Source organism: Ctenopharyngodon idella, chromosome 6 (genome assembly GCF_019924925.1).
Source record: "Ctenopharyngodon idella isolate HZGC_01 chromosome 6, HZGC01, whole genome shotgun sequence".
In the NCBI taxonomy this organism is placed as follows: Eukaryota; Metazoa; Chordata; class Actinopteri; order Cypriniformes; family Xenocyprididae; genus Ctenopharyngodon; species Ctenopharyngodon idella.
The window spans coordinates 4,718,222-4,741,888 of record NC_067225.1 but is presented as its reverse complement, the minus strand read 5'-3'; the positions used below and the strand labels follow the sequence as shown (position 1 = coordinate 4,741,888).

General features: G+C 37.8%; 1 protein-coding gene across 3 annotated transcripts; it reads right to left on the bottom strand.

The window, feature by feature from the left end:
* Positions 1-1,455: 1,455 nt before the first annotated feature.
* cep170ab (centrosomal protein 170Ab) lies at positions 1,456-22,724 on the bottom strand. Of its 3 annotated transcripts, none has more exons than XM_051898075.1 (19): positions 22,610-22,724; positions 17,810-17,965; positions 16,107-16,196; positions 15,931-16,009; positions 15,684-15,742; positions 13,686-13,839; positions 13,466-13,606; positions 12,913-13,386; positions 9,761-10,146; positions 9,494-9,622; positions 9,156-9,291; positions 7,685-9,070; positions 7,348-7,591; positions 6,048-6,153; positions 5,561-5,698; positions 5,236-5,324; positions 4,816-4,909; positions 3,344-3,395; positions 1,456-2,720 (listed from the first exon to the last, which is right to left on the bottom strand). In XM_051898075.1, exons 2-19 carry the CDS (start codon positions 17,912-17,914, stop codon positions 2,482-2,484), a joined length of 4,101 nt encoding a protein of 1,366 aa, XP_051754035.1. In that variant the 5' UTR covers positions 17,915-17,965; positions 22,610-22,724; the 3' UTR covers positions 1,456-2,481. The 3 variants fall into 3 exon arrangements, with proteins under 3 accessions (XP_051754035.1, XP_051754037.1, XP_051754036.1); XM_051898077.1 differs by having other exon boundaries at positions 6,078-6,153; XM_051898076.1 differs by having other exon boundaries at positions 13,466-13,603.
* Between the last annotated feature and the right edge of the window lie 943 nt (positions 22,725-23,667).

The window sequence follows — 23,667 nt, the reverse complement described above, 5'->3', positions numbered from 1 at the left end:
TTTAGATAATCATTTTCAGTTAGTAAACCCTAATGTCTAAAGATTTAGTTACACAGTAGGCACATTTAATATTTGGCAGAGACTGGCTTTAAATATTTTTATTAAAATATGTTCACTGCTGTGTAAACAGGGTCCAAAATAAAATTTTGATCACACCTGCTTATGATAAAATAAAAAATGTAAACTGTAATATTACCAGCCATTAAACTGTTTGCATTATTTTTATTCAAATATACACTACACTGTTCAAAAGTTTGGGGTCAGTTAGAGTTTTTTAAAGAAATTTATACTTTTATTCAGCAAGAATTACATTTTAAAATATATTAAAATAGAAAAGTTATTTTAAATTGTAATAATATTTCACAGTATTACTGTTTTTACTGTATTTTTGATAAAATTTAATGAAAAAGAGAGCATAAGAGACTTATTTCAAAAATATTAAAATCTCACTGACCTCAAATTTTTGAACGGTATAGTGTGATAGTGTGTGTATATATATATATATATGTATATATATATATATATATATATAGATATATATATATATACATATATATATATAGTCGCACGAGTATATTTGTAGCAATAGCCAACAATACATTGTATGAGTCAAAATTATCGATTATTCTTTTATGCCAAAAATAATTAGGATATTAAAGATCATGTTCCATGAAGATATTTTGTAAATTTCCTACCGTAAATATATAAAAAAATGTGTTTTTGTGAGTGGATATGCATTGCTAAGGACTTCATTTGACAACTTTAAAGGCGATTTTCTCAACATTTTCATATTTTGCACCCTCAGATTCCAGATTTTCAAATAGTTGTATCTCAGCCAAATATAGTCCTATCCTAACCATACATCAATGGAAAGCTTATTTATTCAGCTTTCAGATGATGTATAAATCTCAATTTTAAAAAATTGACCCTTATGACTGGTTTTGTGGTCCAGGGTCACATATACATACAGTACATATATTGACCTCATGACAATGGGATTATTTAGCTATTTCATCATTGCATATTTGTGAAAAAACATTGCAGGTCATTGTGTAATTTTGCTCATCATATTAGTTTTGGTGCCTTAAAGGGATAGTTCATCAAAAAATTAAAGTTCTGTCTTCATTTACTCACCCTTATGTTGTTCCAAACCAGTATGAGTTTCTTTCTTCTGTTGAACACTAAAGAAGATATTTTGAAGAATGTTGGTAACCAGACGGTAGCCACTGACTTCCATAGGTGGGGTGGGGATAGTATGTCAACGTCAACTGTCTGGTTACCAACATTCTTCAAAATATCTTCTTTTGTGTTCAACATAAGAAAGAAACTCATACAGGTTTGGAACAACATAAGGGTGAGTAAATGATGACAGAATTTTCATTTTTGGGTGAACTATCCCTTTAATATGAGAAATATTCCACATATGTGTCTCCACATGAAGTTATGGGAAAAAAAAACTCTATGTATCCTAGATAAACTTATGATGGAAAATTCTCTACTGAGGTACAAGTTGTCAGACATATGTTTTCTTCAGTACATGGTTTGATTTGAATCACATATTACCTTGCTGTTCTTAATCAAAATACGGGCCAACTGGGCAATTTGGTCTCAGAGAGTGTTAATTTTGAACCCTGTGTGGCTAAATACTTGACAATACACAACATGAAGTCAGTTTTGCGTAAATCGCATCTTATGTCTTTCACATTTCACTTCCAGTCATGTGCTCAATATCTTTCTGGACACATCTACAGTACTGCCGATTATATAGACAAACATTGACAATATAATTAAAATGCCCCTATTATGCTTTTTTCGGATATTCCCTTTCATGCAGAGTGTAATATGGCTGTTTGTGAATGTAAAAGCCAAAAGTGCAAAATAAATGGAGTTACTGTCTCCCAAAAGAAAGAACCGATTCCATTGTTACTGTTTGTATCACTCTGTATCAAGCTGAAATTCAGATATGGTAATAGGCGTTTGGTTTTTGACACACGCTGTAAATGGCAGACCAGTCACAACAGACTGGGCCATCTGACCAATCAGAGAAGAGTAGGCTGTCAGAAAGGAGGGGTTTAGAGAGAACGAATCCTTGATCAAATCATTTCAGATACTGTGAGAAAAGAGGTGATGTGCAACGTATATTATGAGAAAATTAAAGTGTTTTTTTGACCTTGGATGCATGTAAACCTACAGTAGGAGACCTCCAAAACAAAATTAGGAACTTTTGAAATAGCATAATAGGGGCAACTTTAATGCTTGTGTACATTAACTACAGGGTGTTACAGTTGATTGATATTTCAAAATATTTTCTGTAATTTTTGAAAATACGTCCATGGATATATAGAATTCATGAAGCAAACTTTTAAATGCAATGCCATATAGGAAGTTTTACAGCATACCTCACATTATTCACATAAAAGTCCTGATGACCTGGCCTTTGAAAACCAGCGCAGGATCTCTGTGTAAAGTGTTCGGAGTAATTCAGTTTTGATCGGCAATGTTCTGCTCTTTGCTCCTCTCCTGCAGGCCGAGATCTCGTTCTGCAACCTCTGAATAGGCAGAGGGCAGTGCGGTCGAACTGGCTGATATTTCCGCAGCCTGGTTGCCAGGTGGACCTTGTGAGCCTGGACTAACTCTGTTCTCAGCCATAAGTGGACTGGTCAGACCCAGACTGCTCAGAGCATCCAACGTGCCATCAGGGTCCACCATGATATCAATTACTAGTGATTTGAAGTTCAAGAAAAATACATCTATTGAGTTATTCTATTATATAGTCATTCACCAATGCATCTAAAGACAATAAATCATTCAGTCAATTAACATATTACACATTGAATAATCTTACCGCCCAAAACATTTTAATGGTAGTGTATAAAACGAAACAAAACAAAACAACACTATAAAATGTTTTAAAATTGTCAAAAACGTAGTGGTTTGGTAATGATGCCTAATAAAGCTGCTTTAAAGGCTGGAATAAACTGCATGACTGCATAAAATCTGAACAGATTTTAAAACACTAGGCATCATACACTTTGCAGACTTTGTAAATGATTACAGAGAAAAACTGGGCATCACACACTACCAGACTTCAAAGTAAACGGTCTAAAAATAAAAATGACCCTTTTTATATATATTTAATAATAATAATAAATTAACAAATACACATTTTCACATCATACAAGTATACAAAGTTACATACTATAGGTCTATATGTACACACAATATAATGACAGGAAAAAAAAAACACTAAATACCAAAGACTTTTTGTTGGGTCTCAGGAGGATATTGCAAGGCAGACATTAAACATATATGGACAAGACAAGAACACCTCAGTACTGCTTACCTAGCAACTGTCGTTCCACTCTTTTCAGATTCTGGAGTATGGAAGAAATCTCCTGAGGATGATAAAATAAAAAAGACTGAATAGAAAACCCTCATAAGCTGCCAGATCTTAGATATAATCAAACCTTTACAGCAAACTGAACAGAGAATTCTGATGCTTTGTGTAAACTACTATGACTTTTTTAAAATAATGTAGCTGAAATTTCAGATTCATAGCACTGATATGGTTGTGGGTAAACACATTATGTAAATATTATAGCAGTTTAAGCCAAGAGATTTTTTTTTTCTGTCAGCGCTCTGTCGTTGTGGTCGTTTGTGCTCCTCCACTGCTCAACAGCTTCTTCATTTCAGAAGTTCCAAGTTCAGTTCAGGCCAGCCTGCATTACAGAGTTAGATTTACTGCCCTGTCATTGAGCAGAGTTGGTACGCCTCAGGCCTAATCTGAGCGGTGACAAACCATGTGTCAAAAGCTCAGTCCAATTAAACTGAGAGATCTTCAGCTGAGGTGCCTGTGATGTATGAACTCTGAAATCTACCAAAACATCAGGACAACTTCCCCATCATTGGAGGAATGATCCCCGTTAAAAAACAAAACAAAAAATGCCCCCACTCTGACAAAGCAATTTGCTTTATACATTTACAGCAAAATCAGAGTACAGGAGGAATGATCCCCGTTAAAAAACAAAACAAAAAATGCCCCCACTCTGACAAAGCAATTTTCTTTATACATTTACAGCAAAATCAGAGTACAAACAGTTTTAGCTTAAAATTAAAGACAAGCCAAAATAACAGTAGATAAATATGAATATGTATTAATGAACCATGCTGAAAATCAGCCTATTTTAAAAACATTGTTAGCTGATGCTAACTGGCTAGCTAACTAGCTAGCTGATGCTAACTTGAGGTAATCTTTAAATATAAAGTCCAAATATTTTTATTCAACCACCTAGTTAGATTACATTTGATGGAAAAACAAAGGATGTGATGTTCAGAACATGGTAACTACAGTAATTATGATAGTGGGAAGTGATGCCCCCTGGGGGCGTTTTACCTCAAGTGGCTGGAAGCTGAAAATATAATTATATTTTCCATACATACCATGTACTCCCTAACTACAGGCCTTACTACTCTCATATCATGTTATGTTTTGCAAAACAACAAAGTTTAAAACACTTTTTTTCTTACTGCTGAAAATTAGATCATTTACTATGAAATCCGTTTTCTCTGAGTTATGTTACCAATGTAAGCTTCACAGTGAATACTTCTATATCACTCTTGTTAACTTAGTTAACGTATATACTGGTTATTTTGGGAAAAACAGTAGGGCGTTTTACCCTAAGGGGGCGTTTTACCCCACTCTACCCTAGTAACAATATACAATACAATACAATATAATATAATATAATATAATATAATCCTGAGTTTGATGATCACTGTTTTCTGATCATTGTTCAAAAAATACTCCCCTCTCACCTGATTAGAGGTCTTGAGGAGAGGCACCTCATTCTCTGCCTGCAGTCTGCTTTCAATCTCTTCCCACTTTCGGTCTTTGTCTTTGAATAAAATCCTGTATGAACAGTTATAATTCAAAATGTGGCCTTCCAAAAGACTGTGCAGAACTAAAACTATGAATGTTTTACATAATACAAGGCTATCAAATCATGGTCAGAGATGCACAAGGATCATTTTTATAACACATATTCCGTGAAGACAATTTTAACAAACATGACATAAAATGTAAAGAATTAAATAAAAATAGTTTACAATTTTGGAGTCAAATTTATTACACAATAACTAATTCAAATGATTAATGTTACTAAATTAACATGTTAAATTCACAGGTTTTATTAAAAACTAAAGCTATGTACTTTTTTTTTTTTAGTAGCAGTGTACCTGATTTTGTTGGCTGTTTTTTCCATGGCCTGTTTGATTTTTGCTGAGAGCTGGGAGACTGATGCCAACAGCAAACTGTCCAACACACCCTGTGAATGCAGAATAAGCATATGCTGTCACTGTAAGAAATAAGATGGATTCAGAGACACGTGTCAAGATCCTGCTTTTTGTTATGACAGACAAAAAAAATAACTTCAGCACCCTCTTGTGGAACACAAGTAACAAAATAAATTGGAACTTCTAGTAATACATTATATAGTAAGTATGTATATACGCTGACTAACAGAGTTCAAGCTCTAAGATTTTTGAGATTCAGCAGATTTACCTCATCTCTGCTCCAGGTCCTACGGCGGATGGCGCGGGGATCTTGACTGCTGATAGCACCGCGAGGTCTTAGTTCCACACCTCTGCCACTGATCTCTGGAGCACTGCCTAGAACATCCTCAAACACACGATCCTCAACCTGAGAGAGGTAGAAAGATAAGTGCTTACATCACTGATTACACAATGCAGTAGTATTGTTATTTTCTATATTGAAAATCTTCCAATATATATCTAAAAATGCAGTGTTTAAAAATGGTTTTTGAAAAATTGTTTCGAATCATAATCTCTTAAACGATCAATATGCCAGTACGCATTTAATTAACTACTGAATTAATTCTGTGAACAATGCACAGTATGCAAAATCAAAGTCCTTAACAGACTTGTCGAGATGTATTAATATTCATCTCTACAGGCACCAAAGAATTAAATGGTCCATATAAATATAGAAGATGCCCATGGCTCTGGTAATGATGTAGTTGTCTTCTCACTGAAGCTGAGGGAGCAGAGGAAGGACTAACAGAGTCAATCTCGCCCGCAACGTCATGAATCTCACGTGCTAACATGGCCAGATCCTTAGCCAGGTCTTGACTGATCCTGGAACAAAGGAATACAAAGTATGATTCATGATCTAAATCAACCATTTACTAGGTCAACAATTATTTGTATTATGAGTAAAAGTACATTTTATTTATCATACAAAGGTAGCTGATAAGACTTTTTAAGGCATAAGCAGTAGGCACTAGCATCACTAAAGATGAAGAAAGTATTTGTGACAATCGAGAGGAGAACAGGATCAAGAAAGGACCTGCAGTGCTGCTATACCACATGTCACAGCGCTGGCCACAATGATATAGGTCTGACAACAGTTTTTAGTTTGTGTTTGATTTGAGTTTTTCCAACATACACTAATGTTCAGTAATATTCTTTTGGAATTAATAGCAAGGATGCATAACATTGATCAAAAAAGTGACCGTAAAGACATTTAAAATGTTAACAACGATATCTCTTTTAAATAAATGTGGTTCTTGAGAATTTTTTCATTCATCAAAAAATGGATCACTCACTGTTACCACAAACATATTAAGCAGCACAACCATTTTCATTATTGTTAATAATAAGAAATTTTATTTGAGCACCAAATCAGCATATCAAAATGATATGTGAAGAATCATGCGACACTAAAGACTGGAGTAATGATGCTGAAAATTCAGCTTTGCCATCGCAAAATTTAAAGTAAATTCGAACAGAAAACAGTTGTTTTAAATTGTATTGTATAATATTTCACAGTACTACTGTTTTACTGTATTAATGACCAAATAAAGGCAGCCTTGGTGAGCATAAGCATTCTTTCATTTAAACATTTAAAAAAGTCGCACCTACCCAAAACTTTTGAACAGTACTGTAAATTTCTTATTGTACCTTGTGTGAATACAATACACACGCACATCCTATAAATACTCTTTAAAATGGATTTTTATGCTGTGTTCCTATTAAAGTGTTTTGGCATGATAGTAGGATGTGAGGTAATGTTTATTAATTATTACACATTATTATTAATTATTACCTCAACAAACAGCCATGAACAACAAATGTCAATCACTCAATTGAACAAATCACATTTTTAAATATTATAATGTTGCTTCAATGTAGCGAACTACTTTTTATATGCTTGTATAGTAGCTAGCTCTAAAAGCTAGCTTCATCTTAGCTTAGCAGATTTGTGTAGTTTGTAGCTTAGTTCATTAAACTTTTTGAGTAGCTTGCCCAACACTGGCCACTTTTTATTACCTGGCAATCTCCTCACTGTGGGCAGTCCAGTCTCTCATGTAATCATCCTGCTCTCTGCTAGACTGGTGTCGTAGCATGGAGATGCCTCCAGGGCTGGGTGTTGCAGGGGCTGAACCCCCTAGCTGGGTTACCCGTGGAGCCATTGGACGCAGACGACCGTGCTGAGTGGAGTGACGGTTGGAGCCATACTCATCCTCTGAGGTAGAAGCATATTCGATAGGTACCCGGCGCCACCTTCCACCAGCTATAAGGAAGACATATTACAGAAGAAGAGTGTTTTAGTTGGAACAATTTCGGCCAATTATCCTTTCTAGTATATTTTCCCCAAAGGTCTGACCTGCAGGTGTATTTTGAACATTGGGAGCACCAGGACACTTATCAGGCAGTTTGGAAGCGCTGTTAGCTCTCGCTCTGGGGACGGCCACAGAGGATGAGGCTGCTGTAGAGCGGAGACCGAGTCGTAGAGCACTCTCTGGGGCAGGGCGTGGGACGAAGCCCCTGATCTTGCCTGATGTAGCCTCTGAGTCACTTCGAGCTGAAGGAGAGCACACTCTTGGCCTTCTTGGCTGAGCAAGTGCTTCAATCCGAGAGAGGGTCCTGCGTCCAGCCGAAGGTCTCGATGCAGAACTGGCGGTAGAGGCCTCTGAAGCAACAGACATATGATCGACATCAGCGAGGTCTGTGTCAGAAGCTTCGCCCAGTCGTGCACGGCGAAGAAGGGAAGAGCGTGTGGGTCTGGGCCGGGGAAGGGTGGATGGTTTAGAGGTGGCTGGTGCAGGAGCTACAGTCGTCTTTGCTCCTTTGCTCTTGCCACTTGTTGGCTCTGCCTTAGAGCTAATATTTTGACCCCGGCCCTGAGGTCGTTTTACCAAAGTAGCGTCTTGGGCAAGCGAAGAGCTCAAGTCATCATCTGTCAGATCGAGAGATGTCCAAGCCCTGGAGCCAGCTGAGCCAGAGGGGTGAGCTTTGCCTTTCCTTTCTATGGCGCTGGTGTTCTTATTGGCTGTTTCACGGCCTGGACCTCCAGCTGAACGTTTCCTTTGGGCTGTTTTACGCCCTCCTTCTCCACCAGCCTGACTGACTGTGCTTGTCGTATCAATGTCAGATTCAGGTGAGACAGACCCCTCCAGGGAGTAGCTCGGTGGATCTGCAAGGTCTGATAAAGTGGTTTCCAGAAAAGCAGCCACAGCCTCTGAGTCTTTTAGTATAGTGGCAGCATCAATGCCCTCATTGATGACAGCCATTTCCCTGTGCTGGGTTGAGGCACCAGGCCCATCGATGCAAGGTATGAGCTCTAGGGGAACATTAGCACTTGGCCGTTCCACTGTAAAGCTCTCTTGTCTCAGTAGCGGCTTCCCTGTCTTCTCTCGGTCCTCATCACCCTTCTTTCGTCTCCCATCTTCTTGTTTCTTCTCGATCTGTCTAGCATGAGTCCCCTGTTGCCCAACTTTATTCTGGATTCTGGGTGGAGTTGGCTTGTTCACTTTGGACCGATCTACATCCATGACAGCTGTGGCCATTCCTGAAACTCTTTGTCCAGTTTTAGAGATTCTATTGAGCTTATCTACTTTCTCCTGAAGTTCTAGATCTTGTTTCTCTGATGAAGGGACTGGTCGTCTGAATTGGCTCTGTGTGCCCTCAGGAGCCAGTGGATCCATAGCAGAGTCTTCAGAAGGGAGGTGCGGGAGGGTCCTTCTCTTACGTTCAGACGCATTGATATCAGCTGTTGAAACAAAAAGAAAATCTGTCAAAATCGAATCATAATACAAAACCTAAGAGCTTTTTTTAGTTGTTTGATGCCCGTGAACCTTTTTCATCTGTGGAAAGCATGGTGGGTTCACCCCCAGATCCCTCAGGATCGGTCCGTATATGACTTGCAGCTAGACTAGCCCACTGTGAGACCCACCTTGGACCACCTACTACAACCAAGTCATCTGGTAGCACCTTTTAAAGAGGAAAATGGACAATAAATTTAGTTGTCTCAAAAATCTCAGAAACAAATGATTAGGAAAAATTGGAAAAGAATCTTTGTGGTTCCAAGAAATCTACATAGTTTCTTTTGAAACTGATATCAATGTTCTTTACTGAATATCTTCAAGGATACTAAAATGTCTTCAAAAAAGTGTGGCAAATATTATTGATATACCTCTGCACCTACATAACCAGTTTGTCTGTTTTCCATGGATCCAGATCTTGGACAGATAGTTCCTCTGTCTTTCTGGTGTTTTGGAAAACGCAGTTTAGTCAGGGCTTGGTTGTCCTCCACCCCAAAAACCTAAAAAGTAACACATTCTGCACCATCATTGCGTATCAGTATCTAAAAGTTGCGATTTTAAAAAGAACTCCAAGTCTATTGGTTTTGACATCTTCAACCATACAATAAAACATAACTTCTATGCTTCTGCAGGTCTACCTTATCAATCATACGCCTGGCCTCTTCCTCCTCAGCATTGCCATTTTCCAGTTCAATGGTGTAGGTCCCTCTGTCGCTTTGGTCATCTATATGTCCCCTATTTGGAGTCTCTTGAGACCCAGTGCTTTGCTCTCTGGGCACGTTGGCTTTCTGTGGGGAAGAACGGTTAGTTCTTTTTCCAACTTCACCTCCTACTGGTTCCATCTTTTTAGCTACAGATGATGGTTTGTACTGGAAGAGATCTTCCCTCCCATAGAAAAGGCCTTCTGTCTTCTGCACACCCTGCCTTCCTCTATAACGCTCCTGCAGGAATGCCCTCCGGTTACTGAGCTGCTCTCCCAGTGCATTCTCTGAGTCACTCTGTGTGCCATCCTCATGTTTACTGCCTGAAAAAGAAGGGGCGAAACATAAAGAAGTATGGAGCAAAACACATGACCAGTCACTTGTGACTACAGCCAATGGCATCCAGAAGGCATTTCGTTATTTATTGGTCAAAGAATTGCTACTCAATTTTTTGGCTGCATCTATATATATATATATATATATGTGTATATAGGATATTACATCAAATATGATGAATTACTTATTCATAAACGTCAGAGTTGCACCACATGACATTTTGCAACCTGAACTAACCTTGTCTTGTCATAAAGTCAAATAATCTGATATTTTAGGAGGTAGCAGGGGGGTCGTGTGAAAACAACAACAACAACTATTTACCTTTAAAAATATATTTTAAAAATAATAAGGTACACTCACATGTATTCAAGGTATAACAAAAGATTTTACTTAAAAATATCACTTTTTACTTGATTGTTTCAATTTCAAAAGAAGGCGGAGGTTTAACAGCTCGCTCTTCGGTTGCTCAACAACAACAAAGCTGGAGAATCTCACGCAGCCAAAATGACGATTGTCAGTAAAGGTGTTCAGCCTTACATTGTTCAATTCAGAGTCGGACACTGATGGCGAGACTCAGGAAGAAGTTACAACTTTTAGAATGCAACTGGACGTTTCTGAATGGTTAGTGGATAAATTTATGTAGTTGCTGTGGAGTTGATTCAACTCATCGACTAGCAAATGCCGTCATGTTAATCCTTTGTGCAAAACCTGTATGGATGCCCACTATACATAGTGTACCTGTTTGCCAAACAGAGCCATATACACACAGGCTAACGTTTATGATTGCTATCAAATGCTGTGAATGGTCTAATATTTTTTCCAAAATATCTCTTGGACAGAAACGCTCCTTTTTTGAGCAAATGAGCTTGCCAGGGTCAACTTGCAGGCTATCCAAGCTAACGAGACTCTAAATAGTGTTCTGTGCTCATCTGTGCAACCAACAGCAGAACAGTTAGCATGCTTTGCTTGAACTTTTGCCATGGCCTTCGAACTAGTACACCGTTGTCGCTTGCGAAAACAAAATGACGGCACTGTGGGTGGAAACATGCAGATTAAGGGGCGGTAATATTATAATAAGATCCACTTCCTATGTCACTAGTGGGCTCGTTTTTTCACATGCTTGCAAAGAAAGGCTCGCCAAAACAAAGTTACTGGGTTGTCCTTTTTCACATTTTCTGGGTTGGTAAATGCACCAGGGACCTGATTATAGCACTTAAACCTGGAAAAGTCAGATTTTCATGATATGTCCCCTTTAACATATCTGCATGAATACAAATATTATTTTTCTGAGTAACGTTACTTGTTAAATGTGTTTTAAACTCAATTTTTACAGGTGCATCTCAATAAATTAGAATATCATGAATTGTTTTTTTTTTCTGTAATTTAATTCAAAAAGTAAAACTTAAATATATTCTAGATTTATTAGAGATAAAGTAAAATATTTCCAGACTTTTTTTCATTTTGATGATTACAGCTTGCTGCCCATCTACAATGAGGGTAAGCCACAGAGGGTCATTACTGAAAGAGCTGGCTGTTCGCAGAGTGCTGTGCCAAAGCATATTCATGGAAAGTTGACTGGAAGGAAAAAGTGTGGTAGGAAAAGGTGTACAAGTGAAAGGAATGACCACAGGCTTGAGAAGATTGTCAGGCGAAGCCGATTTAAGAACTAGGAGAGCTTCAAAAGGAGTGGACTGAAGCTGGAGTCAGTGCATCAAGAGCCACCGCACACAGACGACTTCAGGAAATGGGCTTCAACTGTCACATTCCACGTACCAAGCCACTTCTGAACCAAAGACAACGTCAGAAGATGTCTTACCTGGGCTAAGGAGAAAAAGAACTGGACTGTTGCTCAGTGGTCCAAAGTCTTCTTTTCAGATGAAAGTAAATTTTGCATTTCATTTGGAAATCAAGGTCCCAGAGTCTGGAGGAAGAGTGGAGAGGCACAGAAACCATGTTGCTTGAAGTCCAGTGTGAAGTTTCCACAGTCAGTGATGATTTGGGGGGCTGCCATGTCAGCTGCTGGTGTTGGTCCACTGTGTTTTCTGAAGTCCACAGTCAACGCAGCCATCTACCAGGAAAGTTTAGAGCACTTCATGCTTCCTTCTGCTGACAAGCTTTATGGAGATGCTGATTTCATTTTCCAGCAGGATTTGGCACCTGCCCACACTGCCAAAGGTACCAAAAGCTGGTTCAATGACCATGGTGTTCCTGTGCTTGATTGGCCAGCAAACTCGCCTGACCTGTACCTCATAGACAATCTATTGTCAAGAGGAAGATGAGAGACACCAGACCCAACAATGCAGATGACCTGAAGGCCGCTATCAAAGCAACCTGTGCTTCCATTACACCTGAGCAGTGCAAAAGGAGGCCCAACCAAGTATTGAGTGCATAGAAATGAACATACTTTTCAGAAGCCTGACATTTCTATTTAAAATATCCTTTTTTTTATTGATCTTATGAAGTATTCTAATTTTTTGAGATGGTGAATTGGTGGGTTTTTGTTAAATGTAAGCCAAAATCATCACATTTAAAAGAACCAAAGACTTAAAGTACTTCAGTCTGTGTGCACTGAATTTATTTAATACACGAGTTCCACAGTTTGAGTTGAACTACTGAAATAAATGAACTTTTCCACGACATTCTAATTTATTGAGATGCACCTGTACATGGACATTCATATATCTTTGAGCCTTATACGTGTCTCTTTGAGCAGCATTACACAAATAGAGTCATCAGTAACTCTGTCACCTTACCTCTAAGGCTCCTCAGCTGAACCGGCACATCACTCTTCACGCTGTCTCCATCATCCTCAGCAACAGATTCAGAGCGGGCCAGTGGCAGCTCATTCTGTGCCAGCCAGTCCGCCACCTTTACCTCTGCTGCCACCATGGCAGCCTGCAAGGCACTCAGTTCCTCTCCTGCCCCTCTTTTCGGCCGCTGTCGATGGTCTTGGGCACCCTTTGAGGCTCGCTCTTTGCCCTTCCCTGAAGCCACTGTGTCAAACTCAATAGTGAAGGAGGCATGTCCATGTGCTCCGCCCTCCGACGCAGGGATTGTGGAAGCTGAAGCAACTGCCTCTAAGCTGGTAGGGATGCTTTCTCCTGTGTCGCCCCCGACTAGAGGAGTCTCCTTACAGGGGATCTCAAAGTAGCTTGGTTCCTGGGACCCCGAATTCTGTGTTGTGACTACTGGCCCCATCTCCTGCTTTGTTGCAGTGTCTTTATGGCCTGCATGAACACATAACATGAGCAGGTGGCATTCATGAAGTCAGTTAATTGAACACGACAACAATGACAACAATCTTACCTGTTTCAGATCTAACTTGTTTTTGCTCAGAGGCCTTTGCATCATGTGTTGCAGAATTTTCATCGTCTGCGTCCCCGTCACCCCACCAAGATGGCTGTCCATAAAGAGGGGTTCCTCTGTGGAGCATAGCTATGTCTCCTGCTGAAAGTTGGAGATACTTCAAGTTTGGTAAGCTAAATGTAACTCTTGTAAACTCACAAACCACCCATCTTCTACTCACCTGACACCTTCTCTTCTGCCTTTGGTGCTGATTCTGAAGGTCTAACCTCAGCATCTTTTCCTCCCTCTGCCCCTTTGACCTCTGGACTTTTGGTGGTTTCCGCTGATGGTGAAGGCTTCTTGGTTAGCTGAAGCTGACTGGTGAACTTTTCGTGCTGTCCATGAAGGTGAATGTAAAAAAGTCACTACAGAATACTAGATACAGTATGTTGTCCTGTAAATTTCAATTTCAGTTGAGCTTTATTAGCATGACTGTGAATCACAATGTTGCCAAAGCATTAACATAATATATATAAATAATAAAATAAACAAACAAACAAAACATATATGTATACATCATGTCATATGTAGCATAGTAAATAAATCCATCTAAGTAAATGAATAAATAAAGCAGGTCTCTCTAGAGAGTTATCCATCTCTAATGTTGTGAATGGCTAACACATATTTTGCAGCTAGTGTAAGCGCTGCTATCATCTTCACCAAGTATGAAGGGCATTTTCTCAGTATCACTCAGTTCAATGAATGATGGAATCAGTGGGAGAAATGGGGAGAAATCTGGGGAGAAATGTTTCTCTTACATTGTGATATTTAGGACAGATGAGTAGAAAGTGTTTCTCATCCTCTATTTGCTGTAGATCACAGTGTCTACAGATCCTCTGCTCTCTCGCTGTCCATGTTTGTCTATGTCTTCCTCTCTCTATTTCTAGATCATGGTCACTTAATCTGTATTTGGAGAGGATTTGTCTTTCTTTAAATTGTTTCATTAATAGATAATTTGCCAATTTATTGGTTCTATTTAGGGTCGAGTAACATTAGAGTTTATTTTGGAGTTCAAAATGTGCTTTTAGTGATTCATCATGAGTATCTTTTAGATTTTTGTCAATTTCTTTAATAATAGTTTTGGGGTTGTAGCTGTGGTCAGTTGGGTATTGAGTTTGATGGACAAGTTGAAGAGCGAGTGTGTTTAGAGGATGGGATTGTGCTGAGGTTTCATTGGCGAGGAGGGCTTTATATTGGACTGAATCAGGATCAGACTGATGGAGGTGATGCCAGAACTGAACACATCTCTTCTGGATCTCAATGCTCAGTGGGTACAAGCCTAATTCAGCCCTGTAGGCGTTGTTGGACGTGTTTCTGTGAACCCCTAAAATGTTTTTGCCAATTTCCAATTGTAGTTTTTTTACTGAAGTTTTATCCCAATTTCTAAAATTTTGTACTGGTCCCCAAATTTCACATCCATATAAAAGAATTGGTTTTATTATTGAATTATATAATTTTATCCAAGTTTTAATGGGTAATTTTAAGTGACCGTATCGTGACTTTATAGCATAAAAACCCCTCCGAGCCTTTTCACTCAGTGTTTTGACAGCCAGACCGAAGCTTCCCGAAGCGCTGATGTCGATGCCCAGATAACTGTAGTTAGTGCTGTGCTGTAAATCTGATTGATATTGATCACATACTGATTACCTACTGTTCAAATGTTTGGGTTCAGTAAGTTTTTTTTTTTTTTTTATGTTTTTGAAAGAAGTCTCTTATGCTCACCAAGGCTGCATTTATTTGATCAAAAGTACAGTAAAAAGTGTGATTTGCGAAATATAAATACAATTTAAAATAACTGTTTTCCTGTGATGGCAAAGCTGTCATCATTACTTCAGTATCACAGTCTTTAGTGTCACAAGATCACTCAGAAATCATTCTAATATACTGATTTATTGCTCAAGAAACCTTTCTTGTTATTATCAATGATGTATAAAAATTATTATCAACAGTTGTGATGCTGAATACTTTTGTGGAAACTGCTTTACATTTTTTTTTTTTCCAGGATTCTTTGATGAATAGAACATACAGAAGCATTTATTTGAAATAAAAATCTTTGTAACATTATAAATGTCTTTACTGTCCCATTTGATCAGTATAATGTATCCTTGCTGAATAAAAGTATTGCTTTCTTTCAAAAAACAAATCTTTGAATGATTGTGTATTACAGCATTTGTATCACCTTCAGCGCTTCCTCTGGAACATGTAACTCTCCACGCACTACGGTAAATAGGTTGGTATGTAAGATGTGTTAAGGAGGAAACAAATTTATATAGAAATGTAAATGCATAACATACTTGGTCCAATCGTAATTACATAGTACATACTTAAAATTTTAAATGTAGACAACTTGTTATATTGTGATTGTACAAACTAACTACAGTGGAACAAAACAAACCAAACCATCAAATTTTGTGCTGAAAGGATATCATAGCCAAACCGTAGCTTGTCACCCATTTTCAAAGTAATATATTGCTGTTCTTGTATACGAACTTCATTAACAAAGGTCTACAGGAGAGAAAAGGAGGTCAGCTTTCACCATATGCTTTTCATCATACCAGTGAAAACAAAATTAATATCTATTATAAACAGGCACATTCCTCACCCCATTCAGGCTGCCCAGGTCTTTAACTTTATGTTCATCTGTAGCTACTTCATAATTGATGACGGCGTGCTGTTTGTCAACACTACGAGACTAAAGAATATAAAGAGAAGTGAATGCATTATGGGAATAAAGAATATTCTGTAGATTAGTGGATGCTTGGTTCTAAGTGAAGGTGGGCTGGAGGAAATTATCTTTGAATTCTTTGAAATATTCTGCATAACAATTCACACAAATAGAGTATAAAACATGGTCAGAAACTTTTAAATGCAATATTTTTTTCAGTATATGATAAGTAAAACAAGTTACTAAAATTATGAAATATACTTCAAAATTTGCTTTTTTTACATTCTAGCAATAAAGAACGTCAAAAATAAATAATATGTATAAAATACAGGATACAATACAAATACAAGCAATCACTCAGCTCATTTGGCACCAACTTTACCATAAATTAAAGAAAAATGATTTTGTTAAAGGGATAGTTCACCCAAAAATAAAAATTTGATGTTTATCTGCTTACCCCCAGGGCATCCAAGATGTAGGTGACTTTGTTTCTTCAGTAGAACACAAATGATGATTTTTTAACTCCAACCGTTGCGGTCTGTTAGTCGTATAATGCATATCAATGGTAACACAATCTATGAGAGTAAAAAAAATATGCACAGACAAATCCAAATTAAACCGTGCGGCTCGTGACGACACATTGATGTCCTAAGACACGAAACGATCAGTTTGTGTGAGAAACCGAACAGTATTTATATAATTTTTTACCTCTAATACACTACTATGTCCAACTGCCCTGCACACGGCATCCGATTGTTTCGCTAGATAAGACCCTTATTCCTCGTCTGGTATCATTTAAATCCCTTTGAAGCTGCACTGAAACTGTAATTTTGACCTTCAACCGTTTGGAGAGACCACTGAAGTCCACTCTAAGGAGAATAATCCTGGAATGTTTTCATCAAAAACCTTTATTTCTTTTCGACCGAAGATAGAAAGACATGAACATCTTGGATGACATGTGGGTGAGTAAATTATCAGAAAAATTTTATTTGAAAGTGGACTAATCCTTTAAACTACGCCAGAGCGCGTACACACCTTACACACCGGATGCCGTGTGCAAGGCAGTTGGACATAGTGGTGTATTAGAGGTAAAAAATGATATAAATACTGTTCGGTTTCTCGCACAAACTGATCGTTTCGTGTCTTAGGACATCAATGTGTCGTCACGGGCCGCAGGGTTTAATTTGGATTTGTCTGTGCATGTTTTTTTTTTACTCTCATAGATTGTGTTACTATTGACATGCATTATACGACTGACAGACTGCAACGGTTGAAGTTAAAAATCATCATTTGTGTTCTACTGAAGAAACAAAGTCACCTACATCTTGGATGCCCTGGGGGTAAGCAGATAAATATCAAATTTTCATTTTTGGGTGAACTATCCCTTTAAGAAGGTTGATTGGGCGAGCATTACAACAGATATTTAATTAGTTTGTCTACTTTCATGGCATGTTAACTTTAATGTTAGATAATCTTACATATCTAACAGCTCTTAACACAACACACTAAGTGAAACAAAGTTGTGTAAAGTACCATATAGGCCTACAATATGCAGTTATGGATCCAGGGAGAACTGACTGTACACTTGAAGGGACAATGACGTTCTCCTGCTTGTGTATGAGTAACAGAGATCGAGTTACCTGTAGCATAAGCTCACAGTCATCCCGTCCCACGAAGATCATTTCCCGGGGAAGGCGGTGCCTTATTCCCCCACCGCTCACTAAGAACCAGGATGTCAAACTCATCTTGACTTAACCAGGCCTCCTCTTTTCCTCCTGATCTCTCTCTAGGTCATTCTGTTGAAAGGTCAGAGAAGAGCTGTTGCCAACAGAGACTGGTAAATGAATTAGATAAGCTCAACTTAACTTGTTTTATGTGAATATGGAGGAAATAAAGTAATGTATACTGTATACTGTATACTGAAGTATACTGATTGACAAACATTATTCACTATCAACAAACAAATACATACAGTATGTTGATAGAGCCTAGTCTCAACAATATGACAGTGGAGCTATACAGCTTGACATGAGCAATACTTTCCATAATATAGGTTTGTATTATTTAAAGTGCAGTTCATGAGGCTAAATATACCCGGTGGAAGCGAATTCCTCCATTCCTAATGAAATTGGATAATTTATTGCTAAGCACCAGACAAGCAGCTGACTTCTCTAACAACTTAAACTCTTTCTCCTCTAAAAAGGGTGAAATCAGGGTCTCTTCTTTAAGACTTTCAACTAAACTAAAATAAGTGATGCTGACCTATACCAATAAAAAAAAACCTCACGTCTCTCTCTCTCTCTCTTTTATTTATATATATATATATATATATATATATATATATATATATATATATATACCATTGATTCCAAAGGTTTCTCATACAACTTTTTATTTTACTTGGAAAATATCAGAAATGGGCTAAAGCTAAGACAAATTGTGAACTTTTTATACGAGAAATTAAACAAACATTATGGCACTACTTTTGATAGTATTAAAAACAAAAAAGTAATAACAACTTACGAAGCATTTTGTCACTTTAAAGGGTTAGTTCACCCAAAAATGATAATTATGTAATTAATTACTCACCCTCATGTTGTTCCACACCGGTAAGACCTTCGTTCATCTTCGGAGCACAAATTAAGATATTTTTGATAATATCCGATGGCTCAGTAAGGCCTGCATCGCCAGCAATAACACTCCCTTTTTCAATGTCCATAAAGCTACTAAAAACATATTTAAAACAGTTCATGTAACTACAGTGGTTCAACCTTAATATTATAAAGTGAAGAGAATACTTTTTGTGCGCCAAAAATAACAAAATAGTGAATTTATTCCACAATAGCTAGTGATGGCCGATTTCAAAACACTGCTTCATGAAGCATCGAAGCTTTACGAATCTTCTGTTTTGAATCAGTGATTCAGAGCGCCAAAATCCCATGATTTCAGTAAACGAGGCTTCGTTATGTCATAATTGTTTTGAAACTTCAATAGTTCATGTGACTCTGGCAGTTTGATTCGCGCTCTGAACCACTGATTCGAAACAAATGATTCGTAAAGCTTTGAAGCTTCATGAATCAGTGTTTTGTTATTTTTGGCACACAAAAAGTATTCTAGTCGCTTTATAATATACCACTGTAGAAACATGAACTGTTTTAAATATGTTTTTAGTAGCTTTCTGGGCATTGAAAAAGGGAGTGTTATTGCTGGCAATGCAGGCCTTACTGAGCCATCGGATTTTATCAAAAATATCTTAATTTGTGTTCCGAAGATGAACGAAGGTCTTATGGGTGTGGAACGACATGAGGGTGAGTAATAAATTACATTATTTTCATTTTTGGGTGAACTAACCCTTTAACTTCTTTTTTTTATCAAGTGTAATTTTTTTATCCCTGGCATAAATAGTTTTCCCTTATATATGTGTATTTGTTTTCATAGTAGTTGTGAGTTGTATATATTTTTACAAATTTTGTACATTTTCTGTAATAAAAACAAAATTACCAAGCCAATTTCACTGGGATAAGCGTCAGAAAATCTTTGATAAATTCTTTTCTCGCAAGGGAGATTACCATACACCACCCTGAAAATCATTTTCACAAACAATATTTAAAGGTAGGGTAGGCAATTTCAGAGAGGCTAGCAATAGCAAGCTAGCTTTGAAAGCATAAGATCCCACCCTCCCTTCAGAGCGTCTCCAAAGCCATGCCTCCTTCAAAACACATGAACGTGCACAGCCCAGAGCAGAGTCCGCAGTCGTGTCCGCGCATCTTTCAAAGTATACTCGGCCATGGATGCACACGGATCACCGAATTCGACACATGTGCAGTACAATTTTTTCTATTCTCTGACCAGACATTGTGTCATCAATGGGACATTCGCTGGGCAGGATTGGAGAAGAAAAATAGTGCATCCACCATTGCAACATAGTTCAGAAGATACACCAAAAGAACAGGAATCAAAAACGATGGAGAAGGTTATGCTTCTAAGTTTACTCATCTTGTTTTTGAATCGGCTTTTTCCATACTCTTCTTCGACGACTGCACACTGTGCTCAGTACTGTGCGTATTGCCACCTAGTGGACTCTTCTGTTCTGCTTGCACATGTGCTGTTGTACGCGCAACGTCCGCGTGGTCTCGAAATTTGGGCTGCACCTGCGTCAGCATCACACGCATGCGTCGTGCTGCTCAAATGTACAGCATCGGCCAACACGTTCTGAAGTAAACACAGAAGCGATGAACTGCGATCACTACGTCAACTGCGTATGACAACAGTTCAAATTGTTAAATAAAGTTGTTATTTTTGTTTTATTTTTGCGCAGAAAAAGTATTCTTGTTGCTTTATAACATTAAGGTTGAACCACTGTAGTCACATGGACTATTTTAACGATGTTTTAATACCTTTCTGAACCTCAAAAGGTGCAATGATGTTGCTGCCTATGTGTGATTCAGAAACCCTCAGATTTCAACAAAAATATCTTAATTTGTGTTCCGAAGATGAACGAAGGTCTTAAGGGTTTGGGACGACATGAGGATGAGTACTTAATGACAGAAATTTCATTTTTGGGTGAACTAACCCTTTAAGCATTCATGTTTAGTTTGTTTCGAATCAAAAGGCCCAATTTGTGATTGTTCTTTTGATCCGGCTCATTTCAGTGTATCATTTGAACCAGTTTATCAAATTGGACTGAATCTTTTGACATTTCGTGCCTTGGGTCAGCAATGATTCACAAGCCACTCAATCAGTATACTCAAATGTGTCCAACACTCCAACTAGAAAGGAAATAATATGGTCCTAAAACCCATGATATCTGTTTTTGCTATATCTTATTTGCAATTAACCGCTCAAACCACTTTGCAAATCGGATCTGACTGCAGCAGTTAACTGGTTTTAATGTTTGAGCACACAACAACTAAGATGTCAGAATTACATGATGACGTAAAAAGAACTGATAGACTGGCAAAGAACTGGTTTGAAATGAATCAGACTTTCCAACTCTATTTTGAATGGGTTATTTTCCATGGATTGATCAAACGGTTGAGCAAATCAAGCTGAATTATTTGGACAGTTTACTCACACACTGAATCGTTTGAATCGCTTTCTTACTGCTGTTTCAAACATGATAAGGCTACTTTTAGAACAAAAGAGCAGTGGATTAAGTGGATATTTAGGCTACCTACAATCAATAAAAACAAACTGCTAAAGCTCAGCGATGAAGAAGCTCAGTTTCCAGTGATGAAGATCTTTGCAGCTTGTGAATGACTTTATACTGCAGGTAAAGACATTTTAGTATCAAAACACTAACAGTAGGCCTACACAAAACATAAAATGGCATCACCATATTATTTATTTTTTTATTTATTGTACCTGGGAGTACTAAGTAGCCTATAGTAATCATTCAGTGCCATTGTATTGCCATCTGACTGATACCATGTTGAATGTTTGGTTGACAGAGTTGAAAAAAAAAAACCCTATAAGATATTATTTCATTATAGCCTATGTAATAATTAACTTTTGTAAATCAGGGTGGAGGAACATATAATTTTTGGGGATGGAATCTGTACTTGCAACAGAATTCGAATTCAACTTCCTGTTGGATTAGGCCAATTCAATTCACATTCCAATTCATGATTCCAAAGGGGGCCAGTTTTTCAATTCTGAATTTTGACCAATCCTGGGAAAGTGGAAAGTGATATGATCCAAGACTGTATAGAAATCCACAAGAGACTATAAGAGATCGTGTCAAGAACATGATGCATCAGAAAAATGAGACCAATTAGCAATACATGTTCATGCCAGTTGAATCCATCTGCCCAGTTCCCGTTACTGTAATGGGGGAAGTTCCATTATCATTTCTGTAATGCAAAAAATTACTAATTTCTATAATGCGCTAAAAAAGAAGTTTCATTATCATGAAGAATGTACTGTAGCGTGTGTTTTTAAATTTTGAGCGGAAATATTTAGATGAAACCACCTAATATGCATACATGCATCCTCATCTCGAGAAGCAGCGCATCATTTGCGTGTGTGCGGAGCATCAGTCTCCGCCTCTGCCTTCAAGCATTGGCCTTGTTCTGCACCGGTAATGACAGATATGATGTTTATTCTAAGAGACAGTCGCTCACTATATACACCCAGCGCATATTTTAATACATAGTTCTTAAATACGTAACGTTGCGCAGATATGACGCTCGTGAGGAGAAGTAGCCTACAAATCGACGCATGCATAGGCCTAAATATTTTTAAATAAGTGTACTACTATTTTCATCACGTATCAGACGCCGTTAGAGACCTCCAGTCGGTAATAGGCCAGATCGGTCGCCTCTAGAGCTCATGACAGCCAATTACTCCTTTCCATAAAGCGAAATATTTGCTCTTAAAATTTAAAACGGATATGTTCATAAAAAATGTGATTAGTATATAAAAAACAGCGCAACACTTACCTAGTACATCCCAATATATTTATTCCATAAATAACATCCGTCTGCTCTCGTGCGCGGAGGAGCGCTGCTCTGCCCATCCCAGTCTGAGGTGCAGTTGCGCGTCTTGACGCACGATGGCGCTACGGTGTCAAGAAAGAACAAGATGACAAGCGCTCCCTGTGGTCAGCATAGATTTGTGCTTTTGCGTATATTTTCAGACTTAATTAATGTGGAATTATGGGCTGAAATATAAGCAATTTTTTTTTCAATATATACCAAACAAGCTATGGAGACTTGAATAATAATGACACCAAAAGAAAATATTTTAAATCATATAAATAGACTACAAAATAAAATAGAAGATTAGTGGTTATGTTTATTTGTTTTTAAGCTTTAAATATGTATTAATAATACATTCTGATTCCTGTCAACTTCAGCTATTCGCCACTGATAGACAAAATGGATAAGAAATTAATAGGCTACTGTTTGTTCAGTCACCGAACACTAGATGGCGAAATTGTACATGACAGTCGGGATGATTTTCCTACAACAGAACTAGCAACAATAATAGATGGCAATATCCAAAATCCTTGTGGAGACATTTTTTGGTCCCCATGAGGAAAAACAGGTGATGGTTGTTGAAAATGTAAAAATGCAGGAAGTTTTCTGTGATGGGTAGGATTAGGGGATAGATTAGAATGAATAGTTTGTACATGGAATGTCCCCAAGAAACATGGAAACCCAACATGTGTGTGTGTGTGTGTGTGTACTTGTATTTATTACTTTGTGCGTAAGATATGTAATCTTTGACTTTGTGGGGCACTTTACTTGGTCCTTTATATATATATATATATATATATATATATATATATATATATATATATATCTTATCATCTTACTATCTTAGTGGGGTCATTTGGACCCCACAAAGTAGTATGTGTGTGTGTGTGTGTGCGTGCGCGTTTTTGTGACATATCAGGACATATCAGTATTACATGGAGAGGGTGACTTATGAGGACATTACCCCATGTCCCCATTTTTCAAAAGGCTTATAAATCATACAGAATGAGTTTTTTGTA